At 52.6% G+C, this 25,000-nt stretch overlaps 2 protein-coding genes and 1 long non-coding RNA gene across 4 annotated transcripts in view; all 3 read left to right on the top strand.

Moving 5' to 3' along the window:
• The first annotated feature begins 14,587 nt into the window (after positions 1-14,587).
• LOC133362144 (potassium voltage-gated channel subfamily A member 1-like) lies at positions 14,588-18,955 on the top strand. Its single transcript, XM_061581103.1, is given in 3 exon segments — positions 14,588-14,713; positions 17,378-18,692; positions 18,695-18,955. Coding segments are annotated over 3 exon segments (1,530 nt in total). The 5' UTR covers positions 14,588-14,708; the 3' UTR covers positions 18,905-18,955.
• Positions 18,956-20,555: 1,600 nt separating this feature from the next.
• On the top strand, positions 20,556-23,634 carry LOC133362146 (uncharacterized). Its single transcript, XR_009757455.1, has 3 exons — positions 20,556-20,622; positions 21,394-21,535; positions 22,901-23,634. It is a non-coding gene; the product is annotated as an uncharacterized LOC133362146 (long non-coding RNA).
• A 324-nt stretch (positions 23,635-23,958) lies between these two features.
• Positions 23,959-25,000, top strand: part of LOC133362145 (sarcoplasmic reticulum histidine-rich calcium-binding protein-like) — a 5,334-nt gene continuing 4,292 nt past the window's right edge. For both annotated transcript variants that reach the window (XR_009757454.1, XM_061581104.1), the window contains exon 1: positions 23,959-24,512. Coding sequence is in view for 1 of the 2 variants with exons in the window: in XM_061581104.1 (XP_061437088.1) it covers positions 23,970-24,512 (543 nt within the window). In the remaining variant the exon portion in view is untranslated. The remainder of the gene's footprint in view (positions 24,513-25,000) is intronic.

The following is a 25,000-nucleotide window of genomic DNA, read 5'->3' on the forward strand; positions in this document are numbered from 1 at the left end:
GGAGGGGGGAGGGGGGAGGAGGAGGAGGAGGGGGGAGGAGGAGGAGGAAGAGGGGGAAGGGGGGGGAGGGGAAGGGGGAGGAGGAGGGGGGAGGAGGAGGAGGGGGGAGGGGGAGGAGAAGGAGGAGGAGGAGAGAGGGAAGGGGCAGGAGTATTTGGCTGCTGATGTCAATTCCACAACAGCCACTTCGTTGCGCAATCATTTATGAAATTGGGTTGATAGTCAACAGCCGAATTCTCACCGTCACCCCCCCTACCCCCCCGTGGCCCCCGTGGCCCAGTCTGCTGGGCGTGCCGAGCCTGGAGGAGTGGCCGCTCGGAGCCTCCCTGCCGCACGGCGCTTTTGGCGGCCTCCGCGCTGCTCCACGGGCTCTGGCTGACTCCACGCCGGAGGTCGGGCCGGACAACCAGAATTTGGCGATGGCGCTGATGCTGGTGAGACGCGGGCGAATTGTACGCGGCGGCAATTGTCGCGGCGGTCGAACGACGCGTTGTTCAGATGCGTGTCCGTACAGGGGTCACCGTCAAGCGGGCAATAACGCATCGTGTCTCTGTGTGTCTCTGTGTGTCTCTGTGTCTCTCGTCTCGTGTCTCTGTGTCTCTGTGTCTCTCTGTGTCTCTGTGTCTCTCTGTGTCTCTCTGTGTCTCTGTGTCTCTCTGTGTCTCGTGTCTCTCTGTGTCTCTCGTCTCGTGTATCTGTGTCTCTCTGTGTCTCTCGTCTCGTGTCTCTGTGTCTCTCTATTTCTCTCCGCGCCCTCCGCACGCACGGCCGTGCCTCCCGCAGGACCTGCTGACCTTCAGCCCCCGCAAGCGCATCTCCGCGTCTGTCGCCCTGTACCATCCGTATTTCTCTGAGGCCGCAGACGTGGCCATGGGCGAGGGTACGGCCATAAGCGAGGGTGCGGCCACGGGCGAGGGCGAGGCCTAAGGAGTAGGCCCCGGGGCAAGGCCTAAGGAGTGGGCCCCGGGGCGAGGCCTAAGGAGTAGGCCCCGGGGTGAGGCCTAAGGAGTGGGCCACAGGGCGAGGCCTAAGGAGTAGGCCCCGGGGCAAGGCCTAAGGAGTGGGCCCCGGGCAGCAAGGCCGAGGGAGTTTGCGTCGTTTTTCGTTGGTCGCTTGTGTTGCGCCCGAAACGTCGCGATTTGATTTGTTTTAATGTTTCACCGACGTGACTTCACCGAATAAAACCAAGGAGTAATAAAAGTGAACTCTGAAGCAGCAAAAGAAAAGTGAAGTACCTCTTTGTTGTCGTCGTGTTGTTGTTTTCACAAGTGTTGCAGTGGGCGACTTATTAAGAGCACGCCGTCACGTAGCGCAGCTACGCACAGGCGATCTGTATTGATTGTATAATGCTCTAGACTTCTGGGTCAGTCATCATATATCTGTGTGACAGCGTCGCAGCCATGTGCGCACTGACACGGCCATATGACGATTGAGTATAAACCAGAGGTCGCAATCGGGTACCCGATACCCGTACCCTACACGATACCCGGTTACCCGTACCGTAAAGAACCAATTATCATATTTTTACTGGCAAATGAGGTTCCCATAGTGTACAGCAATACAATTTTAGCCGTTATTAAAACGGTGCTTATACACAGACTAGCTGTACTACTCGGCTTCGCCCGGGACTTGTATCCACCACGGCCGGCCGCCTTTGTCTCCCCAGTGGCGATGTTCATACGCCACACCAGTTACTCGTTTTGCGGCTGAGTCCCTCCCTCACCACTCTCCCTCCCTCACCACTGTCCCTCCCTCACCACTCTCCCTCACCACTCACGCACGGCCGCCTTTGTCTCCCCAGTGGCGATGTTAATACGCCACACCAGTTACTCGTTTGAGGCTGAGTCGACCTAGGGGAGGTTCAAATAATCGTCACCGGTGGTGGCCGTGAGCGGGAATGGAACTCGGTTCGCCGGGTTTGTAGCGCAGCGTAGCGTTAACCACTACACCCACCGCTCCTCACACACCACACACGCACAGACACACACACAGACACACACACAGACACACGCAGACACACACAGACAGACACACACACACAGACACACAGACAGCACGCTAACCACTACACTACCGCTCCCCACACACCACACAGACACACACACAGACACACACACACAGACACAGACAGCACGCTAAGCACTACACTACCGTTCCCCCTACACAACACACGCGCGCGCGTCCATAGGTACACATACACGCGCTTGCTGCAGACACACACGACTGTCAGGGTGCGTACGGCAGTAAACGACTGAAAAAAGAAAGCGGCAATGCTGCGCGAGGAACGCCTTAGACCTGCAACACATTTGTGTAATGCGAGCGTAAACACAGAAACACATACAAACACATACACACACATACATACACACACATACACACAAACACATACACACACATACATACACACAGACATACACATACACACAAACACACATACATACACACAAAAACATAGACAATACACACACACATACATGCAGACACACAGACAGACACATAACACACATACATACACACAGATACATACACAGAAACACATACACACAATACATAGACAACAACAACAACCGCCATTCGCCACTAAGTGGCGGTGACGTCACCACGATGCTTGTGCCAGGCCAAGTGCACCTTGAGGCCACGTGAAGTGTCGAAAGCCCGCTGGCAGGAGGTCACGGGGCAGACCCAGGTGCCACTGGTCGACTGACCGAGATGACCGAGATGACTGGCTGATGCACCACCTGTGCCCCCTACTGTGCCAACTTGCTGTGCTTTAGCCACCCGGCGCTCCGCTCGTTGTTGTGAGCGTCGCTCCTCCGCCCTCCGTTGTTGTTGGAGGGCGACTGCCTCCAACTGCCCAGTAGCGTCCTTCACGAGCCTCCTCCACTGAGGCCGATCTTGACACCGCTGGTACCAGTCATCGGCAAGTCCACTCAGCTCCACGTCCTCCTGTACCACATCACTCCATCTCTTCTCTAGCCCGTGCCGCGCCCGTCTAGCCCCCTCGATCCGGCCGAACAAAAGCTGTTTAGGCATGCGGTGGCTGGGCATGCGGGCTACATGACCCAGCCAACGCAGCCTTGCCTGCCGGAGGAGCTCACTGATGGGACTTTGCCCAGATCTTTCAAGGATTTGTGAGCTCCTCACACAATCCAGCCTGGTTAAACCCAGGATGGATCGTAGGCAGGCCAGCCTAAATGTTTCCAACCAGCGAAGATGCTCCACCAGGGGGGTCCACGTCTCGCAAGCGTAGAGAAGGGAGGGAATGACCGTGGCCGAGAAGACCTGAAGCTTCGTGCGGAGCGACAGACCAGGTATCTTCCACACAGCGTTACGCAACCGATGAAAATATATTGCCGCTCGACTGATTCGGAGTGAGACCTCTGCTGATAGACTGGAGCCGGTCATAAGCACACTGCCCAGGTATGGGAAACTCTCCACTCTCTCCACAACTGCCCCATCACCAATTGGGAGTTGTGGGGGTGGAGTGTCCGATGGTACAAAATACCCAGGCAGGTGCTTGGTTTTGGTGGGGCTGATGGTAAGGCCCCACCTCTTAGTGGCACGCTCCAGTCTCAGCAGCAGCGCCTCCAACTCCTCTTCTGAATGAGCAGCTATTACCAAATTATCGGCATACATAACGTGGTTGACCAATAGGGAGCCATCCCTTGATCGCACCCGGGCGTCGATCAGCCTCCCATTATATCTGTACCAAATGGAAATTCCCCCGGTACAGCTATTGAAGGCTTCACGAACTACGCGGTCAAAATAGATGTTAAATAATGTGGGAGCCAGAGGACATCCCTGTCGCACCCCAAGGTGTACAGGGAAAGGCTCCGACTCCCGGCCACGTAGTTTTACCCGGGCCCGCTCACCATCATGAAGGTCCTTAATGATCGTGAGCAGAGGGTCAGGGACTCCGAAAGCACGAAGAACAACCCAGAGTCCAGTCCTACTGATGGTATCATAGGCCTTGACCAGGTCAATAAAGCAGAGATGTAGGTCTTTTTGGAATTCCCTACACCTCTGCTGTAGCAGACGGACAGAAAATATGGCATCTGTGCAAGGACCGCCCTTTCCTGAAACCGCATTGGGGCTCCGCAAGCCCCTCCTCAGCGTGCCTAGCAAGGCGATGTTGAATAATCCTTGCCAGGACCTTACCCGGCACACTGAGGAGTGAGATGCCCCTGTAGTTGTTACAGTCTGTGCGGTCCCCCTTCTTAAAGAGGGGAACCACCAGGGCATCCTTCCAGTCCTGCGGAACCCGTCCAGTGGTCCAGACTGTTGTTATGATGTCATATAGGGCAGTCTGTGCACAAACGCCACCCTCCCTCAGCATTTCGCTTGGGAGATCATCTCTGCCCGGTGCCTTCCCTGGTCTCAGACTCCGGATCGCCCTCAGTACTTCCTCAACAGCTGGCACCTCAGCCAGCCACTCACAGGGGGTGACCTCTTCCAATATTTGAGGCACCGCAGCCTCAGCAGGGTTATCCCCACTTTGTGCCATGATGTTTTCCTGGCTGAGAGAATTTCCCTCCCCCAGGACCTCACAGAAATGCTCAGCAAATCTGCACACCTGTTCCTGGGGGTCGGAGATTGGATCACCGTTTTTTCCTCTAATGATGGTAATAGGTGTGGCGCTGCAGGTTACTTTTTTGATGGAGTTAAATAGTGATTTGTGATCACGGGCCACTGAGGCAGACTCCATCTCCTCAGCAACCCGCGACCACCACCCATCCTTACAACGCCTTACGGCTCTCCGAACTTCCGAGCGAAGGCTGCGGTAAACCTCCTCATTCTCTGACGTGGGATGCTGTAGGCGATGAGAGTGGGCCTGTCGCTTTTTCTCAATTAACCTGAACACCTCCTCTGTCAGCCAGGGTTTCTGGGGAGGTCTGGACCGCGTACCCAAAGCAGCCATTGCAGCTGCATGAGTCACAGTCTTAAACCTCGCCCATTTACCCTCGACATCAGGTGGAGTGGGGGACGATGCCAACCCCAGCTGCAAGCGATGATGAAATTCTCGCTTGCAACTTTCATCAGCTAACTGAGACCAGGCCACTTTTGATTGGAATGGGATCCTGGGTGTACACCCACCACCGGAGTGGAAGAAAGGCAGGCGCATCTTACAGATGACTAGTCGATGGTCAGAGGACAGATCAGCTCCACGGTAGGTCCTGGTGTCAAGGACATGGGTTCGCATCCGCTGGTCCGTCACTATGTAGTCCAGCAGATGTTCTTGCTTGGACCCGGCATGTATCCATGATGTTGTGTGGATGCGCCGATGCCGGAAGAGCGTGTTGGTAATTACAAGCCCATGGGCTGCACAAAAATCTAGCAGCCTCCTACCGTTATTATTGAGCTGATCTGGCCCATGCCTTCCAATCACTCCAGACCAGGTGTCAGCATCATGACCAACTCGGGCATTGAAGTCACCCAACAAGATGACTCTGTCCCGAGTGGCCACTTTAGCCAGCACCTGTGACAGGAGGTCATAGAAAGCGTCTGACTCATCGGCTTTGCTTGCATCCCTCCACGGATGTTCGTCTTCGGTGGGGGCATAAGTAACCACGACCACCACTCCTCGCCTCTGGTTGATGGGAAGGCGAGCCCAAAGTATCCTGGGGCTTACAGCTTCCCACACCTCACCGCCACGCTCCCACGCCCCCTTCATTCTTTTGTTCATAAGAAGAGCCACACCCTGTTGTTTGGCAGTCTCCTGCCCCGAGTAGAGGACTGTCCACCCCTCATGGTGGCAGGAGCCAGAACCGGTCCACCGGACCTCCTGAATGCCACAGAGATCCAGGCGGTACCGGTCCAGCTCCCGACAGAGGAGTGGCAGCCTCTCCTCCGCAGTGAGCGTTCGAACATTCCACGTGGCCATCCGCAATGGTTTTTTGTTGTTTCTGGAGGAGCCCCGAGGGTGAAAATTCAATCTCCTGGCTCCGCCAAATGGGGTTTGGCCAGGAGACGTCATAAAAGCCTGACCCCCCGGGGCCTCCGGCACAAGCTTATTTGTTACAGGTTTATGTTTAATTCGTGGTTTCGTGGTAATGAATTGAAGGTGGAGGGGTTACCAGCCCCTCACACCCGTCCAGAGCCCCCGTTTAGCCACTGTGGTGGTCACAGACGCCATGAGGGGAAGGGCCAATGGGCATTGGCCCTCCCCCCACAGCACTGCCCACGACAGTGTTGCCCGTCCGGCACCGCGAGGAGGTAGGAGGTTGTTTTGCCGGACAATACATAGACACACACATACATACACACAAACACATCCACAGACGTACATACACACATACATACAGACACGCAGACATACACATAAACATAAAAAACCCACATACATACACACACACATACATACACACAAACACACACACATACATACACACATGCATACAGACACACAGACATACACATAAACACGTACAAAAAAACCCACATACATACACACACATACATACACACAAACACATACACACACATACATACACATATATACAGACACACAGACATACACATAAACACATACACACATAGACATGACCCGGCTTTGCCCGGGACTTGGATCCAGCACGCCCGGCCGCCTTTGTCTCCCCAGTGGCGATGTTAATACGCCACACCAGTTACTCGTTTTGAGGCTGAGTCCCTCCCTCGCCACTCTCCCTCCCTCGCCACTCTGCCTCCCTCACCACTCTGTAGAGGACGTGAAATTTGTATGAATTTACCTCAGAGTGGCGTGGTGGGTGTCGAGGCCTAGCACCGTGCAGAGCCTCCCGCCTCGCCTGATTTTCCCACCCGGCGAACGCTGGGTACGGGTGGCGTTCCTTCCCCCCGCCCCTAGCGCTCGAACAATACTGTGAAATGGCTATTATTTAATTAATTACGGAGCCTATGAAAGTGGCGAAGGCGTGGCTAGCCGTTGGCAGGGGCAACCGCCGTCCAATGAAAGTGCAGCCCTTGGCGAAGGCGTCGCTAGCCGTTGCCAGGTCCAATGAAAGCGGCGAAGGCGTCGCTAGCCGTTGGCAGGGGCAACCGGCGTCCAATGAAAGTGCGTATGGTCCGGAGACACACAGACACACAGACAGACAGACAGATTCACGATTTTATATATATAGATGTGTACAGGATTTCATGTTGTCCTGTTGCACGTTCTATCTGGCCAAGCAGCGCTGGGAAAAGAACATCTGACTCACAAGTTGTGGGTGCCATGAGTCACAATCCCAGGTGGGTGCCAGGTGACTCGAGGACCTCATTATGGGATGTCAACAATGGATGTCCTGTGAAGAATGTTTTAAGCCCCTTTTTGTAAATCCACCGTTGAAGGCCTCCTGATACCATGTTGAGCATCCATAAAGGTTGAATGAGTTTGACATTTTACTCGTAGGAACCTCTGGTTACACCAGCCCACACGGGATTATTGTGTCCGTCGTGCAGGGAGGGGCTGGGTGGGGAGTGGCTGGGTGGGGAGGGGCTGGGTGGGGAGGGTGGGGCTGGGTGGGGAGGGGCTGGTCACCCCGTGGTGCCCTTATAAAACTCAACGTTTCACCTACTCACGCCGGCTTGTGCCCGCCCTCACAGTCGGGCATATTTGCGGAATACACCGCGCCGCCGTTGACCCTGCAGGCCATTGAGCGAGCAAAGTTCCTACCAGCTCCCTCCGCAGCAGCAGGAATGTGTTTATGTGTCGTTAGACCCTCCACTACCCGATGACACAGCCCATCAGTGAGGGTTGCCACGTAAACAAAACACGCCGTGTCGTTACTCGTACAGCGGCACACAGGTGCGTTGGAGAGTAAACCCACGACAACAACGTTTACAATCCGAGTGTGAATTCTAGATTTGAAGTGTTCGTGACTGCAAGGATTCATACTCTTTGGTTTTTTCGGTAAAGTCACGTGGGTACAAAATCTAAATAAATTAGATCACGACGTTTCGGGCGCAACACAAGCATCCTTCTTCAGGTAGGGACAACTTAGAAGGAGGCTTGTGTTACGCCAGAAACGTGATTTAATTTTTAACAATAAATTACCGACGTGACCAACGAGTATAACACTGGTCAAACACTTTTCTGCTGATTCCAAATCTGGCATCAGTTTTTGTCTATCACATCAGGTTTTTGAGATATCAAATATTTGCATTTTCAATAAAAACTGCAGAAGAAAAATATTAAATAAATGTGGATATCTACATAAAATGATATTCTAAACACACTATCCTAAACATACAGCACCATATTTTAACACTAAAGCAGTCACTGACTCGCAACGACTTGCAATCATAAGTGACAGAGTTAATTCCGGGTAAAATCAATGAAAATGGGGTATGCCGATAGCATAACAAGTATAACCCGTAAAAACAAAGTTATCTAACCTATATAATTCATTTTTGTCTGTCTGTCTGTCTGTCTGTTTGTCCGTCTGCGTACGCTCCCTTCCGGGGGATTTAGCTATCGGACCGTGGGGTTCGCCGAGATTAAATTTTGCAGGTGGGCACGCCCCCGGCCCGCGGTAAACTTAGGCATTTCCGATTTTTCGTCTCTAAATTTTAAATCGGACCGATTATCGATTTAGTGCGATTGCTCTTTATTTAGTTATATAATTATTTATTTATTTAATATTGCCGGCCGGCGCGGACCACGGCGGTTGCCCCTGGCAACGGGTAGCAACAACTTCGCTGCGGGGTGGACGCCATTTTGAATTCCCGTTACAAATAGGCGCACGCATTAACACGCGATTCTGAGGTAAATTCATCAAAGTTTCACGTCCTCTTCACTCCCCTTCCAACCCAATGTGTGCAATTACTATTATAGGGTCGGTAGATAATAAAATTATAGCGATTAGACAGTATTATTGTACATACACTCCACTCTCACACTCTCAGACTCACACACATACACTCACTCTCACACACACACATACACTCACACTCACACACAAACTCACTCTCACACTCAGACTCACACACACAGACTCACTCTAACACTCAGACTCACACACACAGACTCACTCTAACACTCAGACTCACACATACACTCGCTCTCACACTTTCAGACTCGCACACACTCGCGGCGTTGCTCCGTGTTCGGTGGGGGGGGGGGATGTCACAAGTGGGCGTGTTTACCTTCCCCCCACCCTCCCCGATATCTTCAAACAATCGCGGAGATTCTTATTCCCGTCGAAAAGCTACGAGGTTAGTCACGCAACTTCACAGCTCAGTTAAAACATTTAAATATTTATGTTTACTATTTTGTATCACTCTTATATATTAAAATATGTTACGGATTAAGTTATGTTTGATGATAGTAAATATACACTATGCACCACGATTTTTCCCTGGGTAAAAAGTGTTATTTTTATATTGCTTAAGCCTCCTAAGTATATAAGATGGCTATTATTCGCCATACATGTTGCTTTTGTGACCAGAACTTTATATAAAGGAAAAAATTACACAAATGCACAGGTTTTTCCTAGCAAAATAGCTCCATTTGTAAATATCACTGTCCGTGTCAAAAAAAATTAAGTTTGAGGGGAATTTTCTCCCATTTGTAACTTTTGAGATGTCAGCGTATAGAAAATAATACTTACTACCCAGAGACTAACACATGTGTAGTTTTTGGTAAAAAAAATATATTTTTACAATTAAAATTTTGGTCACTGTCTGTATCTCAAAAACTAAGTTTGAGGGGAATTTTCTCCAACTTGTAACTTTTGAGATGTCAGCGTATAGAAAATAACACTTACTACCCAGGGACTAACACATGTGTCGTTTTTGGTAAAAAATGTTCTTTGAATCGCGCAAAGGAATCATCGAAGGTTGTAGATTCCTTTAGGATCGCCCTTAACATTTCCGACACACACATTCACACATTTAGCTTTTACATTTAACATACAAAACGTCAGCATGTACTGCTGTCATCATAGGCAAAAAATGTATACACCCTCAACACTCTCCCTCACCACTCTCCCTCACTCATCATCACCACTCACCCTCTCCACTCACTATCACTCACTATCACTCACCACTCACTATCACTGACCACTCACCATTCACCCTCACCACTTACCCTCACAATTCACCCTCACCACTATTCCTCACTACTTACCCTCACCACTCTCCCTCACCAATCACCAATCACCCTCAAGCATACTTGGCGACACGTAAGTAAGTTTGTAAAACGGGAATAGGGTGAGTGGTGGTGGTGAGGGTGAGTGTTGAGGGTGAGTGGTTAGGGTGAGTAGTGAGGGTGAGTGGTGAGCGTGAGTGGTGAGGGATAGTGGTGAGGGAGAGTGGTGAGGGAGAGTGGTGAGGGAGAGTAGTGAGTGGTGAGGGTGAGTGGTAAGTGGTGAGGGTGAGTGGTAATTGGTGAGGGTGAGTGGTGAGGGTGAGTGTTGAGGGTGAGTGGCGGTTGTTAGTGGTGATTAGTGAGGGGTGAGTGGTGAGGGTGAGCGTGAGTGGTGAGGGTGAGGTTGAGTGGTGAGCAGTGAGGGTGAGTGGTGATTGTTGAGGGTGTGATTGGTGAGGATGAGTGGTGAGGGTGAGTGTTGAGCGTGAGTGGTGAGGGTGAGTGGTGATTGTTGAGGGTGTGATTGGTGAGGATGAGTGGTGAGTAGTGAGGGTGAGTGGTGAGGGTGAGTGGTGAGTGGTGAGGGTGAGTGGCGGTTGTGAGTGGTGATTAGTGAGGGGTGAGTGGTGAGGGTGAGCGTGAGTGGTGAGGGTGAGTGGTGAGGGTGAGCGGTGAGGGTGAGCAGTGAGGGTGAGTGGTGATTGGTGAGGGTGTGATTGGTGAGGATGAGTGGTGAGTGGTCAGGGTGAGTGGTGAGGGTGAGTGGTGAGTGGTGAGGGTGAGTGTTGAGGGTGAGTGGTGAGTGGTTAGGGTGAGTGGTGAGGGTGAGTGGTGAGTAGTGAGGGTGAGTGGTGAGCGTGAGTGGTGAGTGGTGAGCGTGACTGGTGAGGGTGAGTGGTGAGGGAGAGTGGTGAGGGAGAGTGGTGAGGGAGAGTGGTGAGGGTGAGTAGTGAGTGGTGAGGGTGAGTGGTAAGTGGTGAGGGTGAGTGGTTATTGGTGAGGGTGAGTGGTGAGGGTGAGTGGGGAGGGTGAGTGGCGGTTGTTAGTGGTGATAAGTGAGGGGTGAGTGGTGAGGGTGAGCGTGAGTGGTGAGCAGTGAGGGTGAGTGGTGATTGGTGAGGGTGTGATTGGTGAGGATGAGTGGTGAGTGGTCAGGGTGAGTGGTGAGGGTGAGTGGTGAGCGGTGAGGGTGAGCGGTGAGGGTGAGTGTTGAGGGTGAGTGGTGAGCGGTGAGGGTGAGCGTTGAGGGTGAGTAGTGAGGGTGAGTGGTGAGCGTGACTGGTGAGTGGTGAGGGTGAGTGGTGTGGGAGAGTGGTGAGGGAGAGTGGTGAGGGAAAGTGGTGAGGGTGAATGGTGAGGGTGAGTGGTGAGGGTGAATGGTGAGGGTGAGTGGGGAGGGTGAGTGGTGAGGGTGAGTGGGGAGGGTGAGTGGCAGTTGTGAGTGGTGATTAGTGAGGGGTGAGTGGTGAGGATGAGCGTGAGTGGTGAGGGTGAGGTTGAGTGGTGATTGGTGAGGGTGCGATTGGTGAGGATGAGTAGTGAGGGTGAGTGGTTGTTGTGAGGGTGAGTGGTGAGGGTGAGTGATGAGGGTGAGAGGTAAGAGTGAGTGGTGAGGGTGAGTGACGGTTGTGAGAGGTGATTAGTGAGTGGTGAGGGTGAGTGGTGAGGGTTAGTGGTGAGCATGAGTGGTGAGGGTGAGTGTTGAGCGTGAGTGGTGAGGGTGAGTGGTGATTGTTGAGGGTGTGATTGGTGAGGATGAGTGGTGAGTAGTGAGGGTGAGTGGTGAGGGTGAGTGGCGGTTGTGAGTGGTGATTAGTGAGGGGTGAGTGGTGAGGGTGAGCGTGAGTGGTGAGTGGTGAGGGTGAGTGGTGAGGGTGAGCAATGAGGGTGAGCAGTGAGGGTGAGTGGTGATTGGTGAGGGTGTGATTGGTGAGGATGAGTGGTCAGGGTGAGTGGTGAGGGTGAGTGGTGAGGGTGAGTGGTGAGAGGTGAGGGTGAGTGTTGAGTGTGAGTGGTGAGTAGTGAGGGTGAGTGGTGAGCGTGACTGGTGAGTGGTGAGGGAGAGTGGTGAGGGAGAGTGGTGAGGGTGAATGGTGAGGGTGAGTGGTTGAGTGGTGAGGGTGAGTGGCAAGTGGTGAGGGTGAGTGGTGATTGGTGAGGGTGTGATTGGTGAGGATGAGTGGTGAGTGGTGAGGGTGAGTAGTGAGGGTGAGTGCCGAGCGGTGAGGGTGAGTGGTTGTTGTGAGGGTGAGTGGTGAGAGTGAGTGGTGAGGGTGAGTGGTGAGGGTGAGTGGGTGATTGTTGAGGGTGTGATTGGTGAGGATGAGTGGTGAGTAGTGAGGGTGAGTGGTGAGGGTGAGTGGTGAGGGTGAGTGTTGAGGGTGAGTGGTGAGGGTGAGTGGCGGTTATGAGTGGTGATTAGTGAGGGGTGAGTGGTGAGGGTGAGCGTGAGTGGTGAGGGTGAGCAGTGCGGGTGAGTGGTGATTGGTGAGGGTGTGATTGGTGAGGATGAGTGGTGAGTGGTCAGGGTGAGTGGTGAGGGTGAGTGGTGAGCGGTGAGGGTGAGTGGTTGTTGTGAGGGTGATTGGTGAGGATGAGTGGTGAGGGTGAGTGGCGGATGTGAGTGGTGATGGGTGAGTGGTGAGCGGTGAGGGGTGAGTGGTGAGGGTGAGTGGTGAGGGTGAGTGGTGAGGGTGAGTGCTGAGTGGTGAGGGTGAGTGGTGAGAGAGTGGTTAGTTTTGAGGGTGAGTGGTGAGGTTGAGTGGTGAGGGTTAGTGGAGAGTGGTGAGTGGTGATTGGTCAGTGGTGATTGGTGAGGATGAATGGTGAGTAGTGAGGGTGAAGTTGAGTGGTGCGGGTGAGTGGTGGTTGTGACGGTGAGTCGTGAGGGTGAGTGGTGAGGGTGAGTGGTGAGGCTGAATGGTGAGGGTGAATGGTGAGAGTGAGTGGTGAGGGAGAGTGGTGAGTGAGAGTGGTGAGGGTTAGTGGTGAGGGTTAGTGGTGAGAGTGAGTGGTGAGGGTGAGTGGTGATTGGTGAGTGGTGAGGGTGAGTGGTGAGGGTGAGTGGTGAGGGTGAGTGGTGAGGGAGATTGGTGAGGGAGGTTGGTGAGTGGTGAGTTGTGAGGGTGATTGGTGAATAGTGAGTGGGAGTGGTGAGTGGTGAGGATGAGTGGTAAGGGTGAGTTGTGAGTGGTGAATGGTGAGGGTGAATGATGAGTACAGTCAATATGCACTGCTGTTATCATACCAGGTACCACCACCACAATATGTACTCCTCTCATCATCGCAGATACCACCACAGCAGTATGCACTGCTGTAATCATAGCAGGTACCAACACAGCAGTATGCACTGCTGTAATCATAGCAGGTACCAACACAGCAGTACACTGCTGTAGTGATAGCAGGTACGACCTCAGTCGGTATACACTGCTGTAGTGATAGTAGATACTGCTATCGAGTTGGTAGATACCGCTATAGTAAATACTAAAACAGTCAGTATATACCACTACAGTCAGTCAATACTGCTACAGTCAGTATATACTACTATACAGTCAGTACATACTGCTACGGTGAGTTGCTACTAGAGTCAGTAGATACTATTATAGAGTGAGTAGATACTGCTATAGATTTTGTAGTCACTACTATAGTCAGTGGATACAACTATAGAGTCAGCAGATACTATACAGTTAGTCGTTACGAGTATATAGTCGGTAGATACTACTGTAGGCCCAGTAAATACTACTATGGTCAGTAGTTATTACAGTCACTAAATACTACTACACAGTCAGTAGCTACTACTGGCTCAGTAGATACTACGGTACAGTCAGTAGATACTACTACAGAGTCAATAGATACCACTTCCTCTGTTGTATGTAAGGTGTTGTTAGTATATATACCTACGAGGGGTAAAGATATTTTTTGAGGGGGGGGGGAGACCACAATTTTCAGAAACATTTTGACATCAACTATTTACCCCACACTTTCTACAACTTTTTGGACTTGTGAAAGCCTCTTATATATTTGTTGGTGGAGAAATGTACAAACAGCCCACCGGGCTTTGACAATACCTTAGTATCTGTGTATATATATGTAAGGTTTTTAAGAAATATATTTTTCACCCGGGCAAAGCCGGGTACTTCCGCTAGTTCACTATAAATCCTTTATATGCGTGGCGGCTAGAGTCCTCTCGTCCTCTGGCTTGAGATGGCTGCCACCTATGGGTCAGATGATTGCCTGCCACCATTAAGCAATTGGTAATTAAATATTGAATTTGTTTTCCATAAAAAGTGTAAAATTTTGGAAAAAAAAATTTCACGAACATTAATTGTCACGCACAACGAGTCTGTGTGCAAAATGTCAGCTCGATTGGATCACGGGAAGTGGGTTAAAAAACGATCGAAAGGTTTGCTCGGTCCTAAGCGAGCAAGCAAGCGAACTTAATATAAAGGATTTAAAAATGAGATGTGATGGAGCAAATATGAGATCAGATTTGGAATCAGCAGCCTGAAGTGAGTCTAGAACAGCTGCACAAGTCCAGGCCAATGACAAAGATCCCCCGTGTAGCCTGCAGCGACTGCTGGGGCAGCAGGTGCTGAACGAGTGGACGGCGACTCTGGAACCCACAACAACCGGCGGGTGGCGAGCGATGAGGTCGGCCATAAATGACGTCACACGATTTAGGACGATTTTTGACCCCCCCCACCCCCCTCGTCACCCCCCCCCCCCTCAAATATGACGTCACAGAGCTCTGCCCCCCACCCCCCAAAAATAAAACATGCTTCAAATGGCTGTAAACGATTGTTGTCATTGTGGTGCGTGTTTAATGTGGCTCTGCACTCTGATGTTGTAGGAGAAAACATTTATTAAAAAGTCTATTTAGTGAAGTAGAACGTGTCGTCTATATCTTCTTGGTTCTTTCTGTAAAGTCACGTAGAAGGGAAGTAATAAAATAATAAAATTAATAAAATGAAAATAAAACATTAAAAAATATCATTATATTATTATATTATTATTTAAAGTTGCGCATTTTGATGTGACGTCACATTTCTCAACTCCCCCCCCCCTCGTCACGCATCGTCACAAATGTCTGACCCCCCCCCTCCCCATAGGTGCGTGACGTCATTTATGGACGGACCCTTAGCATGAACCGTTTACCCCCAATCAATAGGTTTTTGTTCACAATATATTTCAATGTCCAATATATTCTAGTGCTGTGCAAGAGCCTGTCAGTGCTGTTTGTTTAACCCCCCCCACCAACCCTCCATCAAATGTAAACGAATGAAATCGATACTTTATAATCGATCATTAATACTTTATAATCGATCATTATTAATATTACCACTACGCCGGTCTCGGAGTGGTCAAAGCACGCGTCTGCGCATGCGCGGTTGCCACGGCGACCGCGCATGCGCAGAAGCGCCGACAGCGCGGTTGCCACGGCAACAGAGCAACACAGCAGCTGAGAGGGGTAAGTCTTGAACAGCAACTTCAACGCCCTCAGCACCAGCACCACCACCACCACCACGATGTTGTTGTTGTGTAGCTACTACCATAGAGTTAGTAGATACTACTCGGTAGACACTACTGCTGTAGAGGGAGCCACTTGATACTATTGTACAGTGAAGCCTCACTGAGCAATAATCCTCTTAATTAGAAGGATGATGCTACGCTGAGCCTACGATGCCTGTTTACCCAGCAAGGCCTCAACTGAGTAATAATAGAAATAAAATAACAATATGATAATTGGTTCTTTACCCTTCTATCTGGCAACAAAACTGACACCTTTTTGCAGGGAGTCATGTTTGCATAGACCGCAATACCTGCAGTCATAATACAAACAAAAGAACATAACTCTGATAATGTGCACTGTCCTTGAAGTTGATTGGTCCACACCCGAGACAGCTTTCCTTCGAGCCTAGTCTCATATGGGTTGGACCAGATGACGCCAAAAGGCGCACAACTCAAGGACAATGCACCATCAGAGTATGAGAGCTCGGGGCAAGCATCTACACTATGGGGACCTCATTTGCCAGTAAAAATATGATAATTGGTTCAAGAACCAATTATCATATTTTTACTGGCAAATGAGGTCCCCATAGAGTAAAATAACAATAATTATTATTTTTAATAATTTAAAATTATAGAAATAAAAATAGAAATAAAAGTATAATTATATATTTCCTATTTATAGATTTATTTCCGTTATTTTTATTATTTATTTTTTGCCCACGTGACTTTACCGAAAAAAACAAAGAGTATGAATCCTTGCAGCCACGGAAGCTTCACATCTTGACTTTGCGTGTTTATCTTCACCTGGTTGCGTGGATTTTTCTCCCTCCGGGTCCTCCTGTTCCTCCCCCAACTTTTTGTAATCGACGTTCGTAGCCGGTATTTGCCTGCTGGACATTTACAAGTGAGAAGCCGCTTCCTTGAGCCAGCTCAATGGGCCTTACCTGCTGAAATAAAACATCGCCTTCAGTTGCGGTAGTTTGACTCTTGCGAATGAAGTCACTGGACTCCTAACGTCCGCTGTGAAGCAGACGGCAAATAGTGACGGTCTTGTATGGACGTGTGTTGAACGTTGTCACCGTACGTAGCCAACCGTGCGAATCGGAGTATCGGTACGGTTAGTAGGCACCGCAGTATTAACCAGGGCGGTTGCTGCCTTCGAACTGTGATCCTCTGCGACAATTGGTAAACGCGCTACCGCCAGGCCGTGTGTTTTCCTTCGCGAGCCCGATGCGTGCTTGAGCGTGATACTCAAAGCTCTGCACAGATAGAATCAAGAATCCATTGCTGTACCACCAACATACAATTTCATTTCTGCGCCGCCACTGATTTTCTTCGTATTTTTTTTATTTCACGCGGCTTTGTATCTGCTGACATTTTTGTTGTCGAAATCTGCCACGTGCCAGCCTGACCCCCGCCAGAGGTCGCAACCGGGTACCCGATACCCGTACCCTACCCGATACCCGACTACCCATACCCGGCCGGGTACGGGTAGCCGGGTATCCGTTTGCGACTCTGGTGTGGCCGGGTACGGGTAGGCCGTGAGTCACTGGTGAGTCACCGTTTGTCACTCATTTCCCAACGTCTTGTCTCTTCTCACAATTCAAGTTCCTAGAATCAACCCACCCGCGCCTGCAACATGGCTTCATCCCAGAGGTCGCAATCGGGTACCAGATACCCGTACCCTACCCGTACCAGGGCGGGTACGGGTAGGGTACGGATGCGGCCGGGTACGGGTAGGGTACGGGTGCGGCCGGGTACGGGTAAGGAATCAAAACCCGTTTGTGACCTCTGACCCCCGCGCAGTTCTCCAACCGCCATGTACGAGGCGGCGCTGCTTGACGGCGGCACAGAGCCGCTGACGCACGAGTCCTGCGAGAGGGTCGTCGTCAACGTGTCGGGGCTGCGATTCGAGACGCAGCTCAAGACACTCGGCCGGTTCCCGGACACCCTCCTGGGCGACCCCGGCAAGAGGTGGCGCCACCACGACCCCCTGCGCAACGAGTACTTCTTCGACAGGAACCGGCCGAGTTTCGACGCCATCCTCCACTACTACCAGTCCGGCGGGCGGCTGAGACGCCCGGTCAACGTCTCCCTCGAAGTGTTCGGCGAGGAGATCGAGTTCTACGAGCTCGGCAACGAGGCCGTGGTCAAGTTCTGGGAAGACGAGGGCTTCATCGGAGAGGAGGAGGTGGAGGAGCAGGAGCCACTGCCATCGGACGAGTTCCAGCGGCGGGTGTGGCTGCTGTTCGAATACCCCGAGAGCTCCATCGCGGCCAGGGGAATTGCCACCGTGTCCGTGCTGGTCATCCTTATCTCCATCGTCATGTTCTGCCTCGAGACTCTGCCTGAACTCAGGGACGAGAATAAGCAAAAATTTCTCCCGGCAAAGGACATCAACGGCACACAGGTCGACGGCACGCATCACGGCTCTGTCACTGATCCATTTTTTATCGTGGAAACCATTTGCATCGTTTGGTTTTCCTTTGAACTGCTGGTGAGGTTTTTTGCGTGCCCCAACAAACTGGGATTTTTCAAAAGCATCATGAACATCATTGACATCGTGGCCATTCTGCCCTACTTCATCACCCTCGGCATCGAGATGGCCAAGCCCCAAGGGCGTGACCAGCAGGCCACGTCACTGGCGATTTTGCGGATGACCCGGCTGGTGCGAGTGTTCCGGATACTCAAGCTGTCCAGGCACTCCAGGGGCTTGAAGATCCTGGGCCAGACTTTGAAGGCGAGCGCGAGCGAGCTGGGCCTGCTCATATTTTTCCTCGTCATCGGCGTCGTCCTCTTCTCCAGCGCCGTCTACTTTGCCGAGGCCGACCAACTAAACTCTGAGTTCCGAAGCATCCCCGACACCTTCTGGTGGGCCATCGTAACCATGACGACGGTGGGTTACGGCGACATGTGTCCCGTGACGGCGTGGGGCAAGGCGGTGGGCTCGCTGTGCGCCATCGCCGGCATGCTCACCATCGCCCTCCCCGTGCCCGTCATCGTCTCCAACTTCAACTACTTTTACCGCCGCGAGACGGGCGGTGAGGAGCGCGCGAGCCGCCTGCGTCTCTCAAGCCGCTTGCAGCAGCAGCAGCAGGTGGAGGAGAGAAGAAATAGCGGAAGCCGTCCACGAGCATCTCCACATACGTGGAGATGCGCGACGATCTGAGCAGCGACGTTGACTTCGAGGTGAAGATGCACCTCAAGCGCGACAAACACAACGGCATCGACAGAGACGTCCGATGCTCCGCCTTGCAAGTCGTCACGAAATGCCTCGAGGTATTTGTTCGCGATGAATGTGCACTGACATCGCTTACCTGTCGCTACGCTTGAACGGTCGAATGGACGTTTGAGTCGCGTGGTCAATAAATGTTTTCAAGTCAACTTCACGTCTGCGAGCGTAAGTGTCTCCGTGTGCATGGTTGTCAATGTGGCGTTGTTTTGGAAGGAGGTTCGCGGTGAAAACCAAACCACCCACCATTTTGCAGTGCACCGTGCAAAGACACGACTGCAAACGCGAACATTCCTTCGTAGAGGTGGGATTGGCAGCTGTGCACCTCCTGCCACAATGAAGCCGGGTTCGTGCTAATCTGCTGAACATATTTTGTAAGTAATGTTACAGTGAATGAGACATGTTCCCGGGGCTCCTCAACATACGAGTGCGTATACATCACAGTGCACCTCCAATTAGCACGGTGGGCTACGTACGGTGCGAAATAAATGTACATACTACACTAAAATACACTCTACACTACACAGTCTTCCACTATACACCACGATACACTACTACGAGGATCAGTTCTAGCTACATGTGGTGAGAAAGAAGTGAAACAAATACATAGGGCACGATGCGCTACACTTATACACTACACTATACACTACACTATACACTACACTATACACTACTCTGATTAGAAGGGTTGGCTGCGAATGGTGCAAAAGTAGTTCACCACCCACAAGTGGAGGATGCCCCACCCATCCTCACACACTCGCACCGCACGTCGCAAACTCCTTCTGCACTCAAGTTGAATTTATTAGGTACCAGCGGGAGGTACCCGGCATTGCCCGGGCGAAAAAGACACACAGACATCGACCCACACACACAAACACATCGACTTACACACACACACATATATATGGACTCAAACACACACATCGACTCACACACATATGGACTTACACACACATCGACTTACACACACACGCATCGACTTACACACACACATCCACTGACACACACATCGACTTACACACACACATGGACTTACACACACACATCGACTGACACATAGACTCACACACACAGCGACTCACACACACAGCGACTCACACACACGCATGGACTTACACACATCAACGTACACATACACACATCGACTTACACACACACACATAGCGACTCACACAGACACATCGACTCAAACACACATGGACTTACAGACACATCGACTCACACACATCGACTTATGCACACACTTGCACGTAGACACACAGACTTACACACACACATATGGACTCACACACACAGACATCGACTTTAGATACACACACATGGACTCACACACACACAAGTACACACACACAGACATCGACTTTAGATACACACACATGGACTCACACACACACAAGTACACACAGACATCAACTTACACACAACTACACACAGACATCGACTTACACACAAATATAAACGTACACACACAGACATCGACTTTAGACACACACACATAAACACACACCCACGATAGTCTATTCCCATGTTATCTCAACGGAAATCGATTCCAATAGCTTAATCAACTATACATCGATTCCCATGTTATCCCAATAGAAATCGACTATAAATCCACTACAAGAATCGAATCCTAATGTTATCCCATTAAGAATCGACGCATGTGGAGTTAATCGAACCGGGAATCGAATTTCTCTGCACCACGTGACTTGAGAAACTGAAACACGTGGGTCCCAGGTGGGTGTCATGGCGGTGCGGGAACTCTTCTCGAGACTTGGCCTACTCTTCCTCTCCGTCCTCCTCCTCGTAACGTGCAGACACGGTGAGCCCAGCCAGAGGTGGTCGATACATCGGGTACCAGGGTGTGGTGGACGTGGGGAGCGGTGGTGAAGTGGTTAGCGCACTGTGTGTGTGTGGGGAGCGGTGGTGCAGTGGTTAGCGCACTGTGTGTGTGTGTGTGGGGAGCGGTGGTGCAGTGGTTAGCGCACTGTGTGTGTGTGTGGGGAGCGGTGGTGCAGTGATCAGCGCACTGTGTGTGTGTGTGTGGAGCGGTGGTACAGTGGTTAGCGCACTGTGTGTGTGTGTGGGGAGTGGTGGTGCAGTGGTTAGCGCACTGTGTGTGTGTGTGTGGGGAGTGGTGGTGCAGTGGTTAGCGCACTGTGTGTGTGTGTGGAGCGGTGGTACAGTGGTTAGCGCACTGTGTGTGTGTGTGGGGAGTGGTGGTGCAGTGGTTAGCGCACTGTGTGTGTGTAGGGAGCGGTGGTGCAGTGGTTAGCGCACTGTGTGTGTGTGTGTGTGGGGAGTGGTGGTGCAGTGGTTAGCGCACTGTGTGTGTGTGGAGCGGTGGTGCAGTGGTTAGCGCACTGTGTGTGTGTGTGTGGGGAGCGGTTGTGCAGTGGTTAGCGCACTGTGTGTGTGTGTGGGGGGGGAGCGGTGGTGCAGTGGTTAGCGCACTGTGTGTGTGTGGGGAGCGGTGGTGCAGTGGTTAGCGCACTGTGTGTGTGTGTGGGGAGCGGTGGTGCAGTGGTTAGCGCACTGTGTGTGTGTGGGGAGCGGTGGTGCAGTGGTTAGCGCACACTGCCCATCTCCCCAGCTGCGACTCCCCCTCTGAATGTCCGCGTGGAGTCTCGCGACCTGCTGACACAACTCCGCTGGGACCACGACGCTCAAGTGGACGTCGCCACCAGCAGCAGCTCACAGCTCCTGGACGTTGCCTACAGGGTGGACAGCAAACTGTGAGATGCTTGCTCACTCGCTCACCCACTTACTCGCCCATCCACTCGCTCAACCACTCTCTCACTCACCCACTCACTCACCCACCCACTCACCCACCCACTTACTCACCCACCCACTCTCTCACTCACCCACTCACTCACCCACCCACTCACCCACCCACTTACTCACCCACCCACTCTCTCACTCACCCACTCACTCACCCACCCACTCACCCACCCACTTACTCACCCACCCACTCTCTCACTCACCCACTCACTCACCCACCCACTCACCCACCCACTTACTCACCCACCCACTCTCTCACCCACCCACTCTCTCACCCACCCACTCTCTCACCCACCCACTCTCTCATCACCCACTCACCCACCCACTCACCCACCCACTCTCTCACTCACCCACTCACTCACCCATCCACTCACTCACCCATCCACTCACCCACCCATCCACTCACCCACCCACTCACCCACCCACTCACTCACCCACTCACACACTCAACCACTGACTCACCCACCCACTCACTCACCCACTCACTCACCCACTCTCTCACTTGCCCACTCACTCACCCACCCACCCACTCACCCACCTACTCTCTCACCCACCCACTCTCTCACTCACCCACTCACTCACCCACCCACTCACCCACCCACTCACTCACCCACCCACTCTCTCACCCACCCACTCTCTCACCCACCCACTCTCTCACCCACCCACTCTCTCACCCTCTCACCCACTCACCCACCCACTCACCCACCCACTCTCTCACTCACCCACTCACTCACCCATCCACCCACTCACTCACCCACTCACTCACCCATCCACTCACTCACCCATCCACTCACCCACCCACCCACTCACCCACCTACTCTCTCACCCACCCACTCTCTCACTCACCCACTCACTCACCCATCCACTCACTCACCCATCCACTCACCCACCCATCCACTCACCCACCCACTCACCCACCCACTCACTCACCCACTCACTCACTCACCCACTCACTCACCCACCCACTCACCCACCCACCCACCCACTCACTCACCCACTGACTCACCCACCCACTCACTCACCCACTCACTCACCCACTCTCTCACTTGCCCACTCACTCACCCACTCACTCACCCACTCTCTCACTCTCTCTCTCATTCACTCACCCACTCACTCACCCACTCTCTCACCCACTCACTCACCCACTCACTCACTCACCCACTCTCTCACCCACTCTCTCACCCACTCACTCACCCACTCACTCACCCACTCTCTCATTCACCCACTCACCCGCTTGCCCACCCACTCACCCACCCACTCACACACCCACTCACACACCCACTCCTCACCTCCTCCTCCCCGTGTCTCTGTCTGTGCAGCTATGGACGAGCCCGCTGGCGGACCGTCTGCGCTGCCACCGCAGAGACACGGTGCGATGTCTCCTCAGCGCTGCGACATCCCGGCGACCGCTATCAACTTCGCGTCAGATCCACCGTCTCATCACCACCACCAACACCACCATCACCACCATCACCACCATCACCACCATCATCCTCACCCTGGGTCGTGGTTGAGGTCTTACCCTTGAAGACAAGTGAGTGGCATTGTCTGTGTCTCTGTGTGTGAGTGTCTCTGTGTGTGTCTCTGTGTGTGTGTGTGTCTCTGTGTGTGAGTGTCTCTGTGTGTGTGTGTGAGTGTGTGTGAGTGTCTCTGTGTGTGTCTGTGTGTGTGTCTGTGTGTGTGTCTCTGTGTGTCTCTGTGTGTGTGTGTGTCTGTGTGTGAGTGTTTCTGGGTGTGTGTGTCTCTGTGTGTGTGAGTGTCTCTGTGAGTGTCTCTGTGAGTGTCTCTGTGTGTCTCTGTGAGTGTCTCTGTGTGTGAGTGTCTCTGTGTGTGTCTCTGTGAGTGTCTCTGTGTGTGTCTCTGTGTGTGTCTCTGTGAGTGTCTCTGTGTGTGTGAGTGTCTCTGTGTGTGAGTGTCTCTGTGTGTGTCTGTGTGTGTGTGTCTCTGTGTGTGAGTGTCTCTGTGTGTGTGTGAGTGTGTGTGAGTGTCTCTGTGTGTGTCTGTGTGTGTGTCTGTGTCTCTGTGTGTCTCTGTGTGTGTCTGTGTGTGAGTGTCTCTGTGTGAGTGTCTCTGTGTGTGTGAGTGTCTCTGTGTGTGTGAGTGTCTCTGTGTGTGTGAGTGTCTCTGTGTGTGTGTGTGTCTCTGTGTGTGAGTGTCTCTGTGTGTGTGAGTGTCTCTGTGTGTGTCTCTCTGTGTGTGAGTGTCTCTGTGTGTGTCTCTGTGTGTGTGTGTCTCTGTGTGTGAGTGTCTCTGTGTGCTCCTCTTGCACCAACAGTCTGTTCAGGCTAGGGGGGTGAGTGAGATGACGTCATCTCCTCACCCCTGCCCACCACCCCCCCCCCCCCCCCCCGTGTCTCAGCCGTGCTGAGTGCTCCCACTGTCACCTTGATGCTGCACAAGAAATCGACGGAGGAGGAGGGTGATGACGATGATGATGATGATGAGGAGGAGGAGTGCCGTCATGAGGATGAGGGCTACGAAGACGATGACGACCACAAAGATGACTACGACGATGACGACGACGACGATGATGATGACGGTGACGTCGCTGATGGTGTGGACCGTGTCAACAACCACCACAGCGATGACGATGATGATGATGACGGTGACGTCGCTGATGATGACGGTGACGATGATGACGGTGACGACGACGATGATGACGGTGACGATGATGATGATGTTGACCGTGTCAACAACCACCACAGCGATGACGACGATGACCACGACGATGACGACGATGATGACGATGATGACGATGATGACGACGACGATGATGATGATGATGAGGAGGAGGAGGCGGAGTGGTGGGAGCTCTCCGTGGGGATCTCCATGAGGAGTGCGTGGAGGAGGAGAATGGCGCTTGGCGACGTGGTGCACCACCAGGAAGCAGAGATCTCCACGAGGGGGGGTGGCACTACCAGCACGATGAGGGTGGGTGGGTGGGTGGGTGAGTGGGTGGGTGGGTGGGTGAGTGGGTGGGTGGGTGGGTGAGTGGGTGGGTGAGTGGGTGAGTGGGTGGGTGAGTGGGTGAGTGGGTGGGTGAGTGGGTGGGTGAGTGGGTGGGTGAGTGGGTGAGTGAGTGGGTGGGTGAGTGGTTGAGTGAGTGGGTGGGTGGGTGGGTGAGTGGGTGGGTGGGTGAGTGGGTGGGTGAGTGGGTAGGTGAGTGGGTGGGTGGGTGGGTAGGTGAGTGGGTGGGTGAGTGGGTGGGTGAGTGGGTGCGTGGGTGGGTGAGTGGGTGGGTGAGTGGGTGCGTGGGTGGGTGAGTTGAGTGGGTGGGTGGGTGGGTGAGTGGGTGGGTGGGTGGGTGGGTGGGTGGGTGAGTGGGTGGGTGGGTGGGTGGGTGAGTGGGTGGGTGGGTGGGTGGGTGAGTGGGTGGGTGAGTGGGTGCGTGAGTGGGTGAGTGGGTGGGTGGGTGGGTA

The sequence above is a fragment of the Lethenteron reissneri genome, unplaced genomic scaffold (genome assembly GCF_015708825.2).
Source record: "Lethenteron reissneri isolate LAM-NWPU_2019-01 unplaced genomic scaffold, ASM1570882v1 scaffold_1385, whole genome shotgun sequence".
Taxonomy (NCBI): domain Eukaryota; kingdom Metazoa; phylum Chordata; class Hyperoartia; order Petromyzontiformes; family Petromyzontidae; genus Lethenteron; species Lethenteron reissneri.